The sequence below is a fragment of the Alosa pseudoharengus genome, unplaced genomic scaffold (genome assembly GCF_046254945.1).
Source record: "Alosa pseudoharengus isolate Yale_2024_CS ecotype anadromous, Long Island Sound unplaced genomic scaffold, YU_APseudo_1.1 YU_APseudo_1.1_scf_19, whole genome shotgun sequence".
In the NCBI taxonomy this organism is placed as follows: domain Eukaryota; kingdom Metazoa; phylum Chordata; class Actinopteri; order Clupeiformes; family Clupeidae; genus Alosa; species Alosa pseudoharengus.
In genome coordinates this window covers 13,976,047-13,990,818 of record NW_027468657.1, presented here as the reverse complement: position 1 = coordinate 13,990,818, position 14,772 = coordinate 13,976,047, and the positions used below count along the sequence as shown (strand labels likewise).

The 14,772-nt window shown below is 42.7% G+C and overlaps 1 protein-coding gene across 1 annotated transcript; it reads left to right on the top strand.

Annotated features, from left to right (window-relative positions):
• Positions 1–2,256: 2,256 nt before the first annotated feature.
• On the top strand, positions 2,257–14,672 carry fam193b (family with sequence similarity 193 member B). The gene is made up of 10 exons (XM_076291766.1): positions 2,257–2,532; positions 3,566–3,823; positions 4,299–4,494; positions 5,321–5,539; positions 5,889–6,324; positions 6,751–6,940; positions 7,688–7,918; positions 8,271–9,417; positions 10,670–10,745; positions 12,598–14,672. Exons 1-10 carry the CDS (start codon positions 2,374–2,376, stop codon positions 12,692–12,694), a joined length of 3,009 nt encoding a protein of 1,002 aa, XP_076147881.1. The 5' UTR covers positions 2,257–2,373; the 3' UTR covers positions 12,695–14,672.
• The last annotated feature ends 100 nt before the right edge of the window (positions 14,673–14,772 follow it).

Below are 14,772 nucleotides of genomic sequence, written 5' to 3'. Positions count from 1 at the left end.
GTAGGACTAGCCTATAAATCTTTCTCTGAAAAGCATTTTTGTACCCTTACAATGGCCTCATTTCAAACGTTTATAATGTGAAATATCCTTACAATGTTGCCATGTCAGCCAGAACCAATCGTTTTAATTAGAGGCGTGTTAATTATTGTGGAGAAGTATATTTCCTGGGTAGATAGTTATTGCTAGAATCGTAGAGAGAAAAGAGAAAATACTTCTAGAAATAAATATGTAATGGTCTGAAATGGTCATGAAATGAAACTGTTACTTAATTTGTCGCAGAGCTGCTGCCACCACTTGATAGTCAAGGTAATTGCATCACCAAGTGGCCACTCAATAGAAAGCCATGAATTGGATCCTTATTCACTAGTGTAAACTTTTCACCATAAAGAAGTCAACCATGTCAGGTCACCAAACAAATGGTCTTTCTTTATATTCAACCAGGCTGCATATGTCCCAATACAAGGAGAGTTTTGCATTGTACACTCCTCAAAACACTCGGCTTAGGGCCTACACACTTGTACACACACACACACACACACACACACACACACACACACACACACACACACACATATGTTAATACCCTTTAAAACTCAGAAACCATACAATCTACAGATGACCAGAGGGTGTCATCTGTACATCATAAAGTTTAAAAAAATAAAAATAATAACAAGCCTGTAGGCTAATTGGATGGTCTAAAAAACCTCTTACTTCTTACTTTCTTGATTTCTTTCTTGTTTCTATCGACTATAAACTCACTATGTAAGTTTGCCGGATCGGGTAGCGGATCTGTAGCTCGATGGAATAAGAAACTAAAATTTGACTTGCATCTGATGTCGCAATACATTATACTTTCATAAAATCATGCAACATGCTCTACCTTGTCTGTGGACATTGTTATTTGCAAAGCCGGGGCTGGATAAACAAATGGTGCGTGTGACAGAGGAAAAGTTATTTGGTGTTGCTTTAACTCTTGTAAGGTGTTCATATTTTTGTTACTCCGACAATGTTCCCAGGACTGGTGGATCCACTACATTAGGCTTTTAAATTAATACAGCCATAACAATTTATGTAAAAATACTTAACAGATGTTTACTTTACTCAATTACCAATGCTATAGACATCATTTATGGTCCATATTTGCCCTTTACCCCTGTGAAATCACTTATTTTACACTCATTTTCATTTTTTTGTAAGAAAATTAGGAAATTCAATTATAAAAAAGGTGAAAAAATAGAAACTAAAATTTTGATCATTATTGGTACTTATTTCTTAGAACTTAATCAGAACAGGTGAAAGTGATTGAAATGTACAAATTTTGTAACTTTGTGTGGGAATAGCAGGTGTAGAAAGACAGCATTCCCGCACACAGACACCTACACTCAGACACGCACACATACAGACGCACAGACACACAAACACACACACACACACACACACACACACACACACACACACACACACACACACACAGCAGGCCCAGTTAGATGGAGGACACAGTTAAGGTACATAGCACTACAATTATTACACTCGGGTCCAGTAGAATGAGCCAAGGCCAATGAGCTTGAGTTAGAAGAAATAATAAATGGTAATATAAATATCTGAGTAAAATGCTGTTACACAACATGCCTTCAAATAACCTACATCTTTTTCACTTTAGATTTGATAATTTTACGCTAGCCTCATTGATTTGTAAAGTAACGTAAGGCTATGTAAAAGTTACAGTGTGGGCACTCTGAGATTGAACTCACTTATCAGGCTGTAGCACTAACAGCGGCTACACCTCTACAATTATGTATAATCCTACATAAATATTTTATGTGAGAGTGCATTAGAAAGAACTGTTAAAAATAACATATAGCCTACCAGACACAAAAACAAAGACAAAGAGAGAAACAGGAATGCAAAAGTCAAGATTCGTTTAGTGTTACATAACCTATGGGGACCTGTTTCTGTTCCTCTTTCAGCAATAAGTGTTCTGGTTAATAGTGTATCTTATTAATTATAAGAGTATAGGCCTAAGAAGAGTACTATGTGTGGGTGCTAAAGTTATGTGTGTTCAACATTATAGTAGTTTAATATCAAATGTAGCCTACTATCAATCGGGCCTAGCCCTGTGGTTACCTGTAAAAAATTGCCATCAGTCAACATGGAGCCTGAAAACTTCACGCAATATTTTTCAACGGAAGCCATGTTGCCAGTACTATACCTGACCTCTGAACTCGCCAGTGTGCCAGCCCTCCGCCATATTGACTGTTGTCTTGCCTAGAGAAGATAGGGAACATTTGTGGTGCTAGAAGAATCGAAAGTGTGTCTTATTGAACCTGTTAACTGGTGCAAACTGGGCCAAAGGGTACTAAGGAGACTTTTGCGATGGCAAGGAAGAAAAGCAAACAGCAAGGAGTCGGTCAGAAGGATGCATTGTCCGGACAGCAGCAGACCTTATCGAAGAGCCCTGTCTCTCCCGGCGTTGCAGCTGGCGCTGGTGGCGGTGGAGATGCAGGAGTGGATAGACTGGCCAGGGCGAATCAGGTAGGGTAGCTAACCAGCTAGCTAAAGTAATTCGCTAACTGGCATTTCAAATAATCAATCGAATTACCATTTTAGCCTGTATCCATATAAGTTGCTACAATCAGCAGAGTTTGGGGCAGGATTGCGATTGGTTGGGGACGGAAATGTAATACAGTTTGTTCTTAATGTGATCTGTTTGTAGCTACTTCGATCGGGCGGAGCAATACCTTGTTAGCTCCAATAACGTTAAATAAATAAATAAACGCCAAATAGCAGCCTTGCTCACAGCACATCGTACAAGATCATACCGCCAGGGCGACGGACTGGATAGATTTTCTCACTTGAAGCGAAGGTGCTAGCTAGCAGTCTTGCGCATCCAGACTGTGATGACTAGCTAGCTAGCAAGCAAGCTAACATCCGCCAAATAGGTAGGTAAGTTAGTTAGCTAGCTATCTGTTCATGCTTGTTCTCCAGCCCCAACATCTAATCGCGACACTTCTTGGTAAACCTTGTTCAGAAGCAGCAGGAACTTTACGAGTAAATGTCCTGTCTCTTCACCCAAGTTTTGCATATGAGTAAATGGTGTGTAGTTTATCTGAAGGTGACATAATCATGCCAATGTGAGAGTGTAGTTTCTCTTTACGCTTGATTGCATGTTAATCCAAATACTAGTAGTGTGTACGGAATGTCAGAAACTCGAGACATTGAAGTCTGTCTTGACGCAGTCATAGTCGCTTCATTAATTGCTTGTCTTTTATCGACGTTTGATAAATGTGCTTCATCTGCGTTTTGAATACATTTCTGAACGTCTTCAACGTCCTCAACGTCAAGGTTGAATCTACCTTGCATTTCAGTGTACAACCCCAAGAGTTGAGGTTAGCCATAAGCATGGATTGTGTATCTGATTGACTGGTTGAGAAATTTGACAATTTGAAATAGTCTAGAAAGCTAATTTACATGTTTTGCCCTGAAGTAGTGCGCCTTCCTTTAGTATTTAAAGTATTCACGCAGTTATTTGCCCATGTTAATATATTTTATTCTATATTTTATTCAGTCTATGCATACTTGCTGCTTGCTGTGCCATCGAGAGTTCAAGGATTGGGGGGCAAGTTCTGTGAACGGGCTCCCCGCTCCCAAGTTGGCAGACGCGGTGCCTGCGCTGCCTCAGGCTCTCCTCCGGGAGGTCCCAGGCCGTAAACAAGCGGACTCGGTGCCTTCTCTGCTGGGCGAAGTGCCACTGTGGATCTGCCAGAGCTGCAAAAAGAGCGTGGAGGAGGACGAGAGGAGGGCAGTGCAGGAGCAGGTTACTCCGGTGTGTGTGCGCGCGGGACCACGAGTGGTGCTTGTGGGGCTTGCTGTGTCTTAACGGGCTTTTGTGGTGTTATTACATTTAGAATGGTTTCCAGGGTGTTGTCCAAACACAATGTGACACTGCACCCACCATCTGTTGACACGATTACTCATTTTTGTGCAATAATGTTGTATTGGCAGATTTATGTTGCAGGAATACCTTCCAGTTATTGATAACACATTGAGTGTATGTTTCAGTCACTTTATTAACTTTATTTAAGTGGATTTTTCTGACTTTATTTTTAATATTATGGGCAATTCCACGCAAAACTGTCACGTCCATAACGCTAACACAATGATATGGTATGGTATGATGTGAATGATGATTACTTGAAATTTGAGCATTCACTCTTCTTGGTTGTAGAACTTAAGCTTATATGAAAAACTTTTACCCGTCTTACTTGACTTGTGTGCTTTTTTCCCCCCTGATTTTGAAGGCGTCCTTGTCACACTCCTCCTCCTGTAAGTCGCAGACCTGTGGCAACGGTTTCCCCGAGCAGAGTTCGGTGGACTGGGACCCCAGCTCCTTCCTGTCGGCGCACAAGCTCTCGGGCCTGTGGAGTTCCGCCCACAGCAACGGTGGCGGCGTGCCACAGCACTGCACCCACAACGCTGCCTCGCACTCGCAACAAGGTCAGCCATCGGCACAGGATGGCATCGTCAGGAAACGAGAGAGTCTGTCGAATGCAATAGCACTCATAACAAGTTACTTTGAAACCATTCTCTGTTACAAGGCGTTTTAGTTTGGAAACACAACTTTAAAACAAAAATTGTTCTTGGAAGATAGTGGCAAGAAAAAGTATGTGAACCCATGCTAAAGTTGACTAAAAATAGGAATAAAAAAAATCATCTTTTTAGAAATTGATCTTAATGCCTTAATTACAAAAATGAGGAAAAATCCAACCTTTAAGGACACCAATTTTCTTTGTGAATGAATAATGTATCGTAAATAGATAAAATGTTCTTCCTTAAAATACAGGAGGCATAAGTATATGAACCCCTATGTTAAATTCCCGTAGAGGCAGGCAGATTTTTAAAGGCCAGTTATTTCATGGATTCAGGATACTATGCATCCTGATAAAGTTCCCTTGGCCTTTGGAATTAAAATAGCCCCACATCATCACATACCCTTCACCATACCTAGAGCTCAATGCAAATCAAACCAGCTAATAGGCTAACTGAAATAAAACCATGCCAATCTCTACTTATGGTGAAGGGTATGTGATGTGGGGCTATTTTAGATGATTTTTTTTAGATGATTATTTTTTAGTCAACTTTAGCATTGGTTCACATACTTTTTCTTGCTACTGTATGTGGAATTTAGCATCATATTTGTATGTGTACATTTATCCTGTGATTTAAAGTATCCTGTGAAAGTTTTTTGGTCTAGAGGAAGGTTGTCTTAACTGAAACAATTTATTCTGGACCCAGTTAATGTTTCTGGTGGTGTTTTTGACAGGTGGAACTGTGGGACCAAGTTGTCACGAGAAGAGATCATGTCACGATGCTCCTGGGAAAGCCCCTAAAGTGACAGGGCCTAAGGTCTGTCCCTACAGTCATCCAGCATCCCAGAATTCCAGTGCAACGTCTCCTGGTTCACCACTGTCTACCTCCGCAGACCTCCACAAGACCACCCCTAAACACTTCAAAACAATGTGCAGGCGACCAACCCCTCCAGGTGAGTTTAGTGAAAGCATTTAATGTAAAAAAAGATATGAAGGCTATATAGAAACAGTTGTTTAAGTGTAACTTTAAAGTTGTTGTGAACATAGTAGTAAATGTTACTTTGTTGTGAAAGTGAACATTTAAAGTTGCTGTGAGGGTGTTGCAAATGTTGTGTTTGTAGAATGCAGCACACCTGTTCTCACATGCTGTTGTCTTAAAATGTCTTTCTTTGGCTTTGCAGACTGAGCTTTGAGGCTCTTCTGATTGATGAATAGATTTGCTGTTGACCCCAAAGCAAACTACTGTACTTGCTAGCGTTTAGAGCTCGATTGAGATGTCCCTCTGGTTTCTTTGTTCCTAAGGAGAAGCGTTCCACCCAGCCGACCACCACCAACACTCGGACCTGTCGGTGCCGCCTAACAGTCCCACCGGCCTCTCCTCCCAGCATTCCTCGCTGCTGCAGCCCAAGCAGACCTCTGGCAGCGGCGGTGGCGGTCAGCACGTTCACGCGGGCTCCGCCAGCTCGGGTCTGGCACCCTCGCACGCCCCCTTCTCCCCCCTAACACCTGGAAGCCTGCACGCCCCACCATCCAAGCACCCCCCTGCCGGGTCGGAGGGCCCCAACACCCTGCACAAAGCCGGCACCTGCAAGAACTCCCACATTCCCACAGTCAACTCGCAGCATGGCAAGCTGGCCACTCCCATCATGGGCTGTAACCACCCGTGCAATGGCCACAACGGAATTGTGGCCGCCCTTAACGCAGGCCAGGTTGTGACGGCAGGGGCCGCAACGTGCAGGTAGATTTTATTGCATCATCCCAAAACTGGAACTTACCTTGTACGTGTATGTTGTCTATATTAGCTGACATGTGGTCTATCCTTGAATGTTAAGTATAGTTGAATTATCTATTTAGGTGATTTATTTTCTTTTGCCTCTGATGTCTGTGTGCAGTGGGAGATGAGGTTTGTCTTTGCTTTAGTTTGTCTCTAAAAATAGTGGGGAATTTGTGGAAGATATGAATTCAGAGTATACTCTTTTTTTTGCTTTGTTTTTGTTTGAGCCTTTGAAACTTTTTTAAAAGATTTAGAAAGTATGAATTTCCGAGTTGACACTTTTTTTATTTTTAGACAATAATGGAACATGACTGAGAGGGAAACAGTATTCTTATTTGAACTTTTCTGAAGAGGTTTTCTAAGTTCTTCTGCCTCTCTCTGCCTGCTCAGGGACCAGGCGTGTAAAGGACACAAGCTGGCAACGGCCAACGGGACGCTGTGCCACCCTCCGTGTGAGCTGGAGGAGGGCGACGACGAGGACAGCAGCTCGGAGAGGAGTTCCTGTGCATCCTCTTCCACCAATCAGAAGGACGGCAAATACTGTGACTGCTGCTACTGCGAGTTCTTCGGACACAACGCGGTACCTAGACACAATGCTGATGTGTTCATGGGGATAGGTTTTAGGGAGAGGGTGCTCTGTGCCTGAGTGACACTGAAGAGTCTAGCATAGTGAAGTTGTATAGTAGAGAATAGTTAGGGTAGAAAAGAAGAGTCTAGCATAGTGAAGTTGTATAGTAGAGAATAGTTAGGGTAGAAAAGAAGAGTCTAGCATAGTGAAGTTGTATAGTAGAGAATAGTTAGGGTAGAAAAGAAGAGTCTAGCATAGTGAAGTTGTATAGTAGAGAATAGTTAGGGTTCAAAAAGAGTCTAGCATAGTGAAGTTGTATAGTAGAGAATAGTTAGGGTAGAAAAGAAGAGTCTAGCATAGTGAAGTTGTATAGTAGAGAATAGTTAGGGTTGAAAAGAAGAGTCTAGCATAGTGAAGTTGTATAGTAGAGAATAGTTAGGGTAGAAAAAAAGTTTGTGGGAAAGTTCTCATATGCTGTTAGTTGAGTGGTGCAAAGTGTTCTATCATAAAATAACCTTGTTATAAGCATATGACTTGTATCTCCAGTTTTACGCTGTCTGACTGGCTTGTGTTACTTCTCTTGCTTTGCTGCGAGACATGTCTCCCAACCGAGACGTGTTTGAAAATGAGCAGTGCAATAAGAAACCCATTAACATAACTCTCCCATCCCAGATGGGCTCCTGCTCAGCCTACCAAAAAAAACAACATATTGACAGTCAATTTTTTGCCTCTCTCTCTCTCTCTTTCTCTCTTCTTCAGCCTCCTGCGGCACCGACCAGTCGGAACTACGCCGAGATCCGCGAGAAGCTGCGTACGCGGCTGACCCGGCGCAAAGAGGAGGTGCCGCAGAGACAGGACTCGGACCCGGCCGTGCCCAGCGCCGACCACCGGGACGTGGACGAGCTGCTCGACTTCATCAACAGCTCCGAGCCCAAGCCCGTGAACAGCGCCAAGGCAGCCAAGAGAGCCAGGCACAAACAGAAGAAAAAAGTACTGCCACTTTCTCTCTCTTGTCCCGCACACATTCAGAATGCATTTGCTTTGTCTTTTTGTAAATCTGCGCAATGCCAAATAATTGAAGTCAGTCATGTTCATATCATGATTTGATGAATGTAGCATTTGGCATGAAACTACCCCCCTGTATTTTGACAGCTGAGGTTTTGTTTGCAAAATATGTGTGTGTGTGTGGGGGGGTATTTCTGATCAAAACCACATGTGCCAACAATGAAATTTCTAACTGCTCTAAAAGTCAGGCTTGTACTGTATACATCCATGCTTGTTCACCACAGCCATTTACAGACTCAATAATGATTAACTGTGTCTGTGCACTGTGTCCTTTCAGGAGAAGGAGAGGGCTCAACAGACTAACATGGACGAGGCTATGTCGTGCGACCAGCGCGACTCCCCAACGGAGCCCGGCGAGGATGGCGAGGCCCCAGACGGCGAGGCCAGTCGGCTGCTGGAGTGGCCGCAGCTGGAGCTGGAGCGGGTCAACAGCTTCCTGACCAGCCGTCTGGAGGAGATCAAGAACACCATCAAGGACTCCATCCGGGCGTCCTTCAGCATGTACGACCTCAACCTGGACGTCAACGACTTCCCCAAGAAGGCGGCCACGCTGGAGGGCAACCACCTGCTGTCGCACCTCAACGGCTCGTCCGACCTGCAGCCCATTGACCTGGACATGGCGCCGCTCTCGCTGCGTGACCTCAAGAGGGACCTGGAGCTGGTCAACGGCTGGGAGGACGCCGCCGCTGCTGCCGCCGCCGCCGCCGCCACGGCTACTACGACGACCACCACAAACGCCTCCGCCGCTGCCAACGACCCCGCGACCGCCAAGGACATCCAGCGGCTCAACTCCACCCCGAGCCTGTCCAAGCTCATCCGTATCCGATCCCCCGAGAGGAGTCCGGCGGCGGGCTCCGAAGCCACCGAGCCGGGGCCGGCCCCGCCAGCCAAGCCCAAGGACGAGGCCCCCGACGCCAAGAACACCACCGGCGCCGGAGCCAAGACGAAGAAGGGCAAGAAGCAGCAGCAACAGCAGCAGAGACAACAGCAGGAGACGCATTCCCAGCAGGAGCACAACGCAGCCAAACCCGCCAAAGCGGGACAAGAGTTGCAGAAGGGCCCTGAAAGCCGGCCAGTCGTGGCAGCAGACGCTGAGAAACCCTCCAAGGGTGGCTCAAAGCAGGCCTCTCAGGGCCAGGCCACATCTGAGAGCCAGAGGAATGGACACAAGAAGACGGATGACTCCAAAGGACCCAAGCAGCAGCAGCAGCAGCAGCAAAACGGCTCCGTGAGCGGCATTCCCAACTCCGCCTCCAGCACGGCGAGAGGGAAGAACGACGGGGACGCTCGGGGGAGCAGGTTGGAACAAGACCCAGAAGGCAAAGCCAACGCCAGCACTCTAGCACACTCCCAACAGCAGCAGCAGCCCAAGGGCAAGAATAAGAAGAGCAAGAACAAGCCAGACAAATCCAGCAGTGCTATTGGTAAGGCCAATTACCCCTGGGAGGCAAATGGAGTTAGCACATGGCATGAAACTAACAATTAGTTTATCTTTATGACAAACAAAAACAGTAACACATGGAAGAGTGAAATCATAACATATGAATTATGATTAGTACCGTAGCTAAGATTAAAATCCAGCATGTCTGTCCTTGTAATTATTATGTTAAGTTATGTTAAGTTTTTCTGACAAAATGATATGCACTAGGGGTGTAAATATTAATCGATTCGTATCGATGCATCGATTATGCAGCCGACGATTCAATGCATCGATTCGTCCGCAAGAGTATCGATTAATGTGTTTATTTTGCCACCTGTTTGTTTGCCTATCTATTTTCAGCATTAGCTCCGACCTTTCTTTTTATGTCTATGGCTCCGATGTAAGCGCACTACCTAGTCCTAAGCTGCGGGTGGCGCTAACCTCATTATTGTCTACTTCACTTATACTTCACACCACTTCAGACGCATTCGTTATTACGTTTCACACATTGTTTTGTTGAGTCTGACTTTCAAGAGCGATGGTACCGTTAGAGCGTTCTGGCAATGAAAGTGACATTTTACACACTCCAGTCGGCGTCAAGTCATGGGTGTGGAAGTATTTTGGCTTCAGAAAAACAGATGAAGCAGTGGTAAGAGATGTTGCCGTTTGCAAAGAGAAAGACTGTCAGTGTGAGAGAAGATACTGTGGCTACGTCAAATCTATCCGCACACCTGAAAAGGCGCTATGGTATTAAAGGCGAGAGCACAGGCTTCCAAGCCTGCCACATCACTGACAACGTTTTTCACTCAAAAGTTGTCGAGCACTTTGCAAGGCCATTGCATTTTTTTTTATATGCAAAGACGTGAGGCTGTATTTAATTGTGTCACAGAGAACGAAGGCTTTAGATACCTGCTCCCACATTCCAAACTTTTGTTGATTTATTTGAAACGTCATAGATATCATGTAAAAATATTGAGTATTGAAACGTATCGAATCGTATCGTGGGGAATTCTGAAGTATCGAAAATAATCGAATCATTGGCTTAAGAAATCGATATTGTATCGAATCGTCATGAAGACTCCGATTTACACCCCTAATATGCACCTGGTGTACACATCTTGGTGGCTATATGTGATGTATATGAATGCATACATTTTTGGCTAAAACATTTGTTCTCTATGTCAATGTCTTTGATTGTATGTGTTTATTGTATTGGTGCAGTTCTAACAACATTTAATTTTGTGTCAATGCTATAGATGATGTGTTCCTCCCCAAAGACGTTGATCCAACAGAAATGGATGAGATTGATCGTGAAGTTGAGTACTTCAAGAGGTGAGGGCAATTTTGGAGTTGCTTGATGTATTACAAAAAATCTTAAAGGTCAAGTTTGTCAATGTATATTCCGTAAGGCATACTATTTAATCAGGATTTACCTTAACATGCACCATGTTAACATGCACAAGGCTAGGGGAGACTGCATTGGTGATTAAAATATGAGTGTAAATGCTGTCTACATCAAAGTTACTTTTTTCTTTTTTTTGTTCAAGTTTTTGGGCCTATTTTAGGCTTGTCAGACATAAGTCTGTGACAACACCAGTCTTTTGATCCAGCTGGTTCTGGGGCAGACAGATTGAATTACCATCATTAGTGTTCTGGAGTTTTGGAACAGTGGGAGTGCATCAGATTTCCTATCATGCAATACAGCATTTCTGAGATAGAGAATTATGTACATGCTGATTATATAGCCCCTACATTTTCTTATCAATTTTAATGACAGAAATGCATTAGTATTAGAAAAGTGTTATTTAACATTATTCACTAGGGCTGTGTATTGGCAAGGACCTCACGATACTATACGCATCACAATACATGGGTCACGATACAATACATCACAATATATTGCGATACAATACATATTACGATATATTGCAATACTTTTGCGATATGATACCTTTTACCGAAATTGTGAAAGTAGAGCTTGAAAAACAATTTGCCTTGTACCACCTGGGCAGTATAATATGTAGATCACATTTTACTGATAATTCAGCAGACAATGATAAAAAATATCGCAATAGTCAGTCCTTTTTGCACAGCCTGATATTTTATTATTAAAGCATTAATATTTGGCAGCAGTGGCGATACGATATATTGCTCAAGTGGCAATACAATATATAGATATTTCGATATCGAAAGACCAGCCCCATTCGCCTTATTCACCCGGAGGCCAGAACGAGGCTAAAGGGTACACTTGTCATTACACCTCAGTCCAGCAGATGTTGGTAATGCACTCCATTTGCAAACTGCCAAAAAAAAAGCTCACCGAAAAAGAAGAAGGGTTCGCTGGCCTGTTCTTCTTCTTCAGTGAGTTTCCCTATCGAAAACTTGATATTCTACCACTGATCTATGATGTATCAAACTTCTGAAGTGATATTCTACCACTGCTCTATGGTGTATCAAGGGCTGCATGCCTAACACAACCATGATTGCATCTAACCAAGCCGGTTAGATGTTGACATGGAATTTTATTTTTTTTACGTTCTTATTATTTATTTATTTTATCATTTGTCAATTTTGTTTGTTGTCTGTCTTGGTGTCACGGGTACGCTGGCGACTACGCCGCTCCATGCTATAAAAATAGGCATAGTATTTTAGCTGTTGTGGCATGTCTCATTTTAGCTGGTCAGTCACCGATGTCACTCCTGATTCATTTAGCCCTGACAAACTTCTTGTCGTGTTTTGTGCAGTCTACAGGGGTTCACGATGCCTGTTAAAATGATATAGCTATCAACATTCCGGTTTTAAAGCGCTTGAATGCCTGTTCATTAAGGCATCACATCTATGTCCCACTTATAGGCATTATAGTATAAAATCAATTTGCAGCATATTGGTGTGTTGTGTATGGTGTATGTTGTAGGACTTTATTGTGTTTCACTTGTACAGTACATTCTTTAGTCATCCTCTGAATGTGTATTGAATTTACCTTGCACTCTCCATTTCAGGATTCATTTTGCCGTGTTTACCATATGAAAACTCCATGTAATTCGTTCAGTGATCGTGGGAGACACTGTGATTGCATAGGTTGATTCAGTGTGCAGTGTTTTGCTCTGGTAGTATGACTCTTCATGTCTTCCTCACTTCCTCCAAATCTCATCAGATTATTTCTCACCCCTTGCCCTTCCTTCAGGTTCTGCCTTGACTCGGCCAAACAGACACGACAGAAGGTGGCTGTTAACTGGTCAAACTTTAGCCTCAAAAAGATGCCCTCGAACGCAGCACAGTAATGGAAACTCGCCAAACGGAGAACCGAGTCCTTACTCCCAGACCTTCCAGCGTGACTGTACACAACACACCTGACCTTACCAGCCCAGACTGAGATCCATCATCAAAACCCACAAACACACACACACACACACACACATACACACACATGGGGTTCACACAGACTGTCATACTTGGAACTGTCATTTTTCTTTGCTCCCAACAAATGGAATTTTACACACAAAAACAAATCCAACATGTCCATACTCATCCCTGAACCTGCTAGCGATTGATGTTGCGGGAGCCGCTGTCCTGTCAACTACAACATTGCAAAAAACTAAAAAAACAAAACAAAAAAAAAACATTGAAATGTCTTAGGTTTCTGGCTCATTGCTTCATACAAGTGTCTGCTTCATACAATGCGTGTTAAAAGTTATTCTTACTTTTTTATCATTTAAAATAAAACCATTTTTTGTCTTTTCTTTATCACAGAAAATGTGGCACATCTTAACAGTTATTTTCCCCCTTTGGATGTCTAACAGTTAACTTGTGTGCTCTGAAAGGTACTTCCAGTTGCAAGAGAAGAATCCATCCATGACGACATCCATGATGAGCCCTACCATACCCAATCACTCTCTGAATCCATAGTCTAGATTGGGGGACCTCCCTCAGTTTGAAGAACTGAACACTGAATCACAGATTATGACTTTTTTATGCATTTGACCAAACACGACCACTGATGAAGTTGCTCTCTGTTGTACTGTCAAACAGCACCGTAATCACAACTAGAAGTCAACTGTCCTGTTTTGACTGTGCCATAGCTCAACATTTAACAATCTCTTCCGTAAAGACTGAATGCTGGTCATTGCAGAGGGGTTGTGGTTTTTTAAACATGGAAAGGCATGGAGACATTGTTAGTTTTCTTTTGCCCAATCTGTCAAATTATGCTTCAGATATACATGGGAGTCAATGACAGTAGTTGGCTTCTGGAGATTAGTGCCCTTGTACTGTACCATGCTGTTTTAAATTGTGACATGAAATGGTTTCTGTTTTGTTTTTTAAACATGAACGTTTGCAAAAAATTAAACACTAATATAAACTTTGATTAAAAAATTATATATATATATATATATATATATATGGCTGTGTTTTAACACTTATACATGGATAATACAGGGGCGATTTCCTTGCATGATGCATACAGGCAAAACGTATATTTGAGGGGAAAAAAATCAAAACAAAAACAGCAATTTCCCTTTGTGTTTTCAAAAATTAGTGCAAGTGCAATTCACTGTTTGATCTTGTCAATTCCAAAGCTAATTTTATTCAAATGAAGTCCTGCATCACACTTAAGTTATACTCCCTTATCCACACTTGTTATGAATGCTTCATATTGTTATGCTGGTCTGGTCCACAATGCTACTCCAGCCTCAATCAGTTTAAGAATGACACTTCAGTCACCTCAACAGGCTTTTTGGCATCCCCTAGCACTTAGTGTGTTCATCTTTCTCTGTGTAGATGCAATCACATATGTTCCATTCTTCCATTCCACAGCATATCTTCCTCAGTCCAATGTGCTGGCTCTTTCTCTGGCTGTCCTTCTCACTCTCCATGTCTCACAAATACTTTGAGCTACTCGGTTTTGTCATGATTGTGGTTGCAGTTTTCTGGCTGCATACTAGGTACAGCAACTGTGATTGAGACCCCGTTTGTATTGTTTGTTTGCTTGCTTAATTTTGGGTTCAAGTCACTGCACTTACAAGCTCCTGTCAAAGTAGGAAGGTTGTACCTTCCCTCTGAGAAGAAAAAAACAAAACAACCGACAACATAAATCCGACAGGATTTGAGGACATTTATTTGATAACTCCATTTGCTTGAAGGTTTGACACGAATACATTTGAGCTTCTCTTTTCATATTTCTCAATATCTCCGATGCTATCGAGGTTATATTAGACTAGAACACATCTTCAGCGTCTGGAATGTAGATTTATACTATACCATTCAACAGCCAAGTGTATGTTGGCTGTCTTTTTTTTATTAATATTATTATTATTATTATTCACTTTTTGATACTGTGAAAAATCTTTCGTGCAGAAAGATT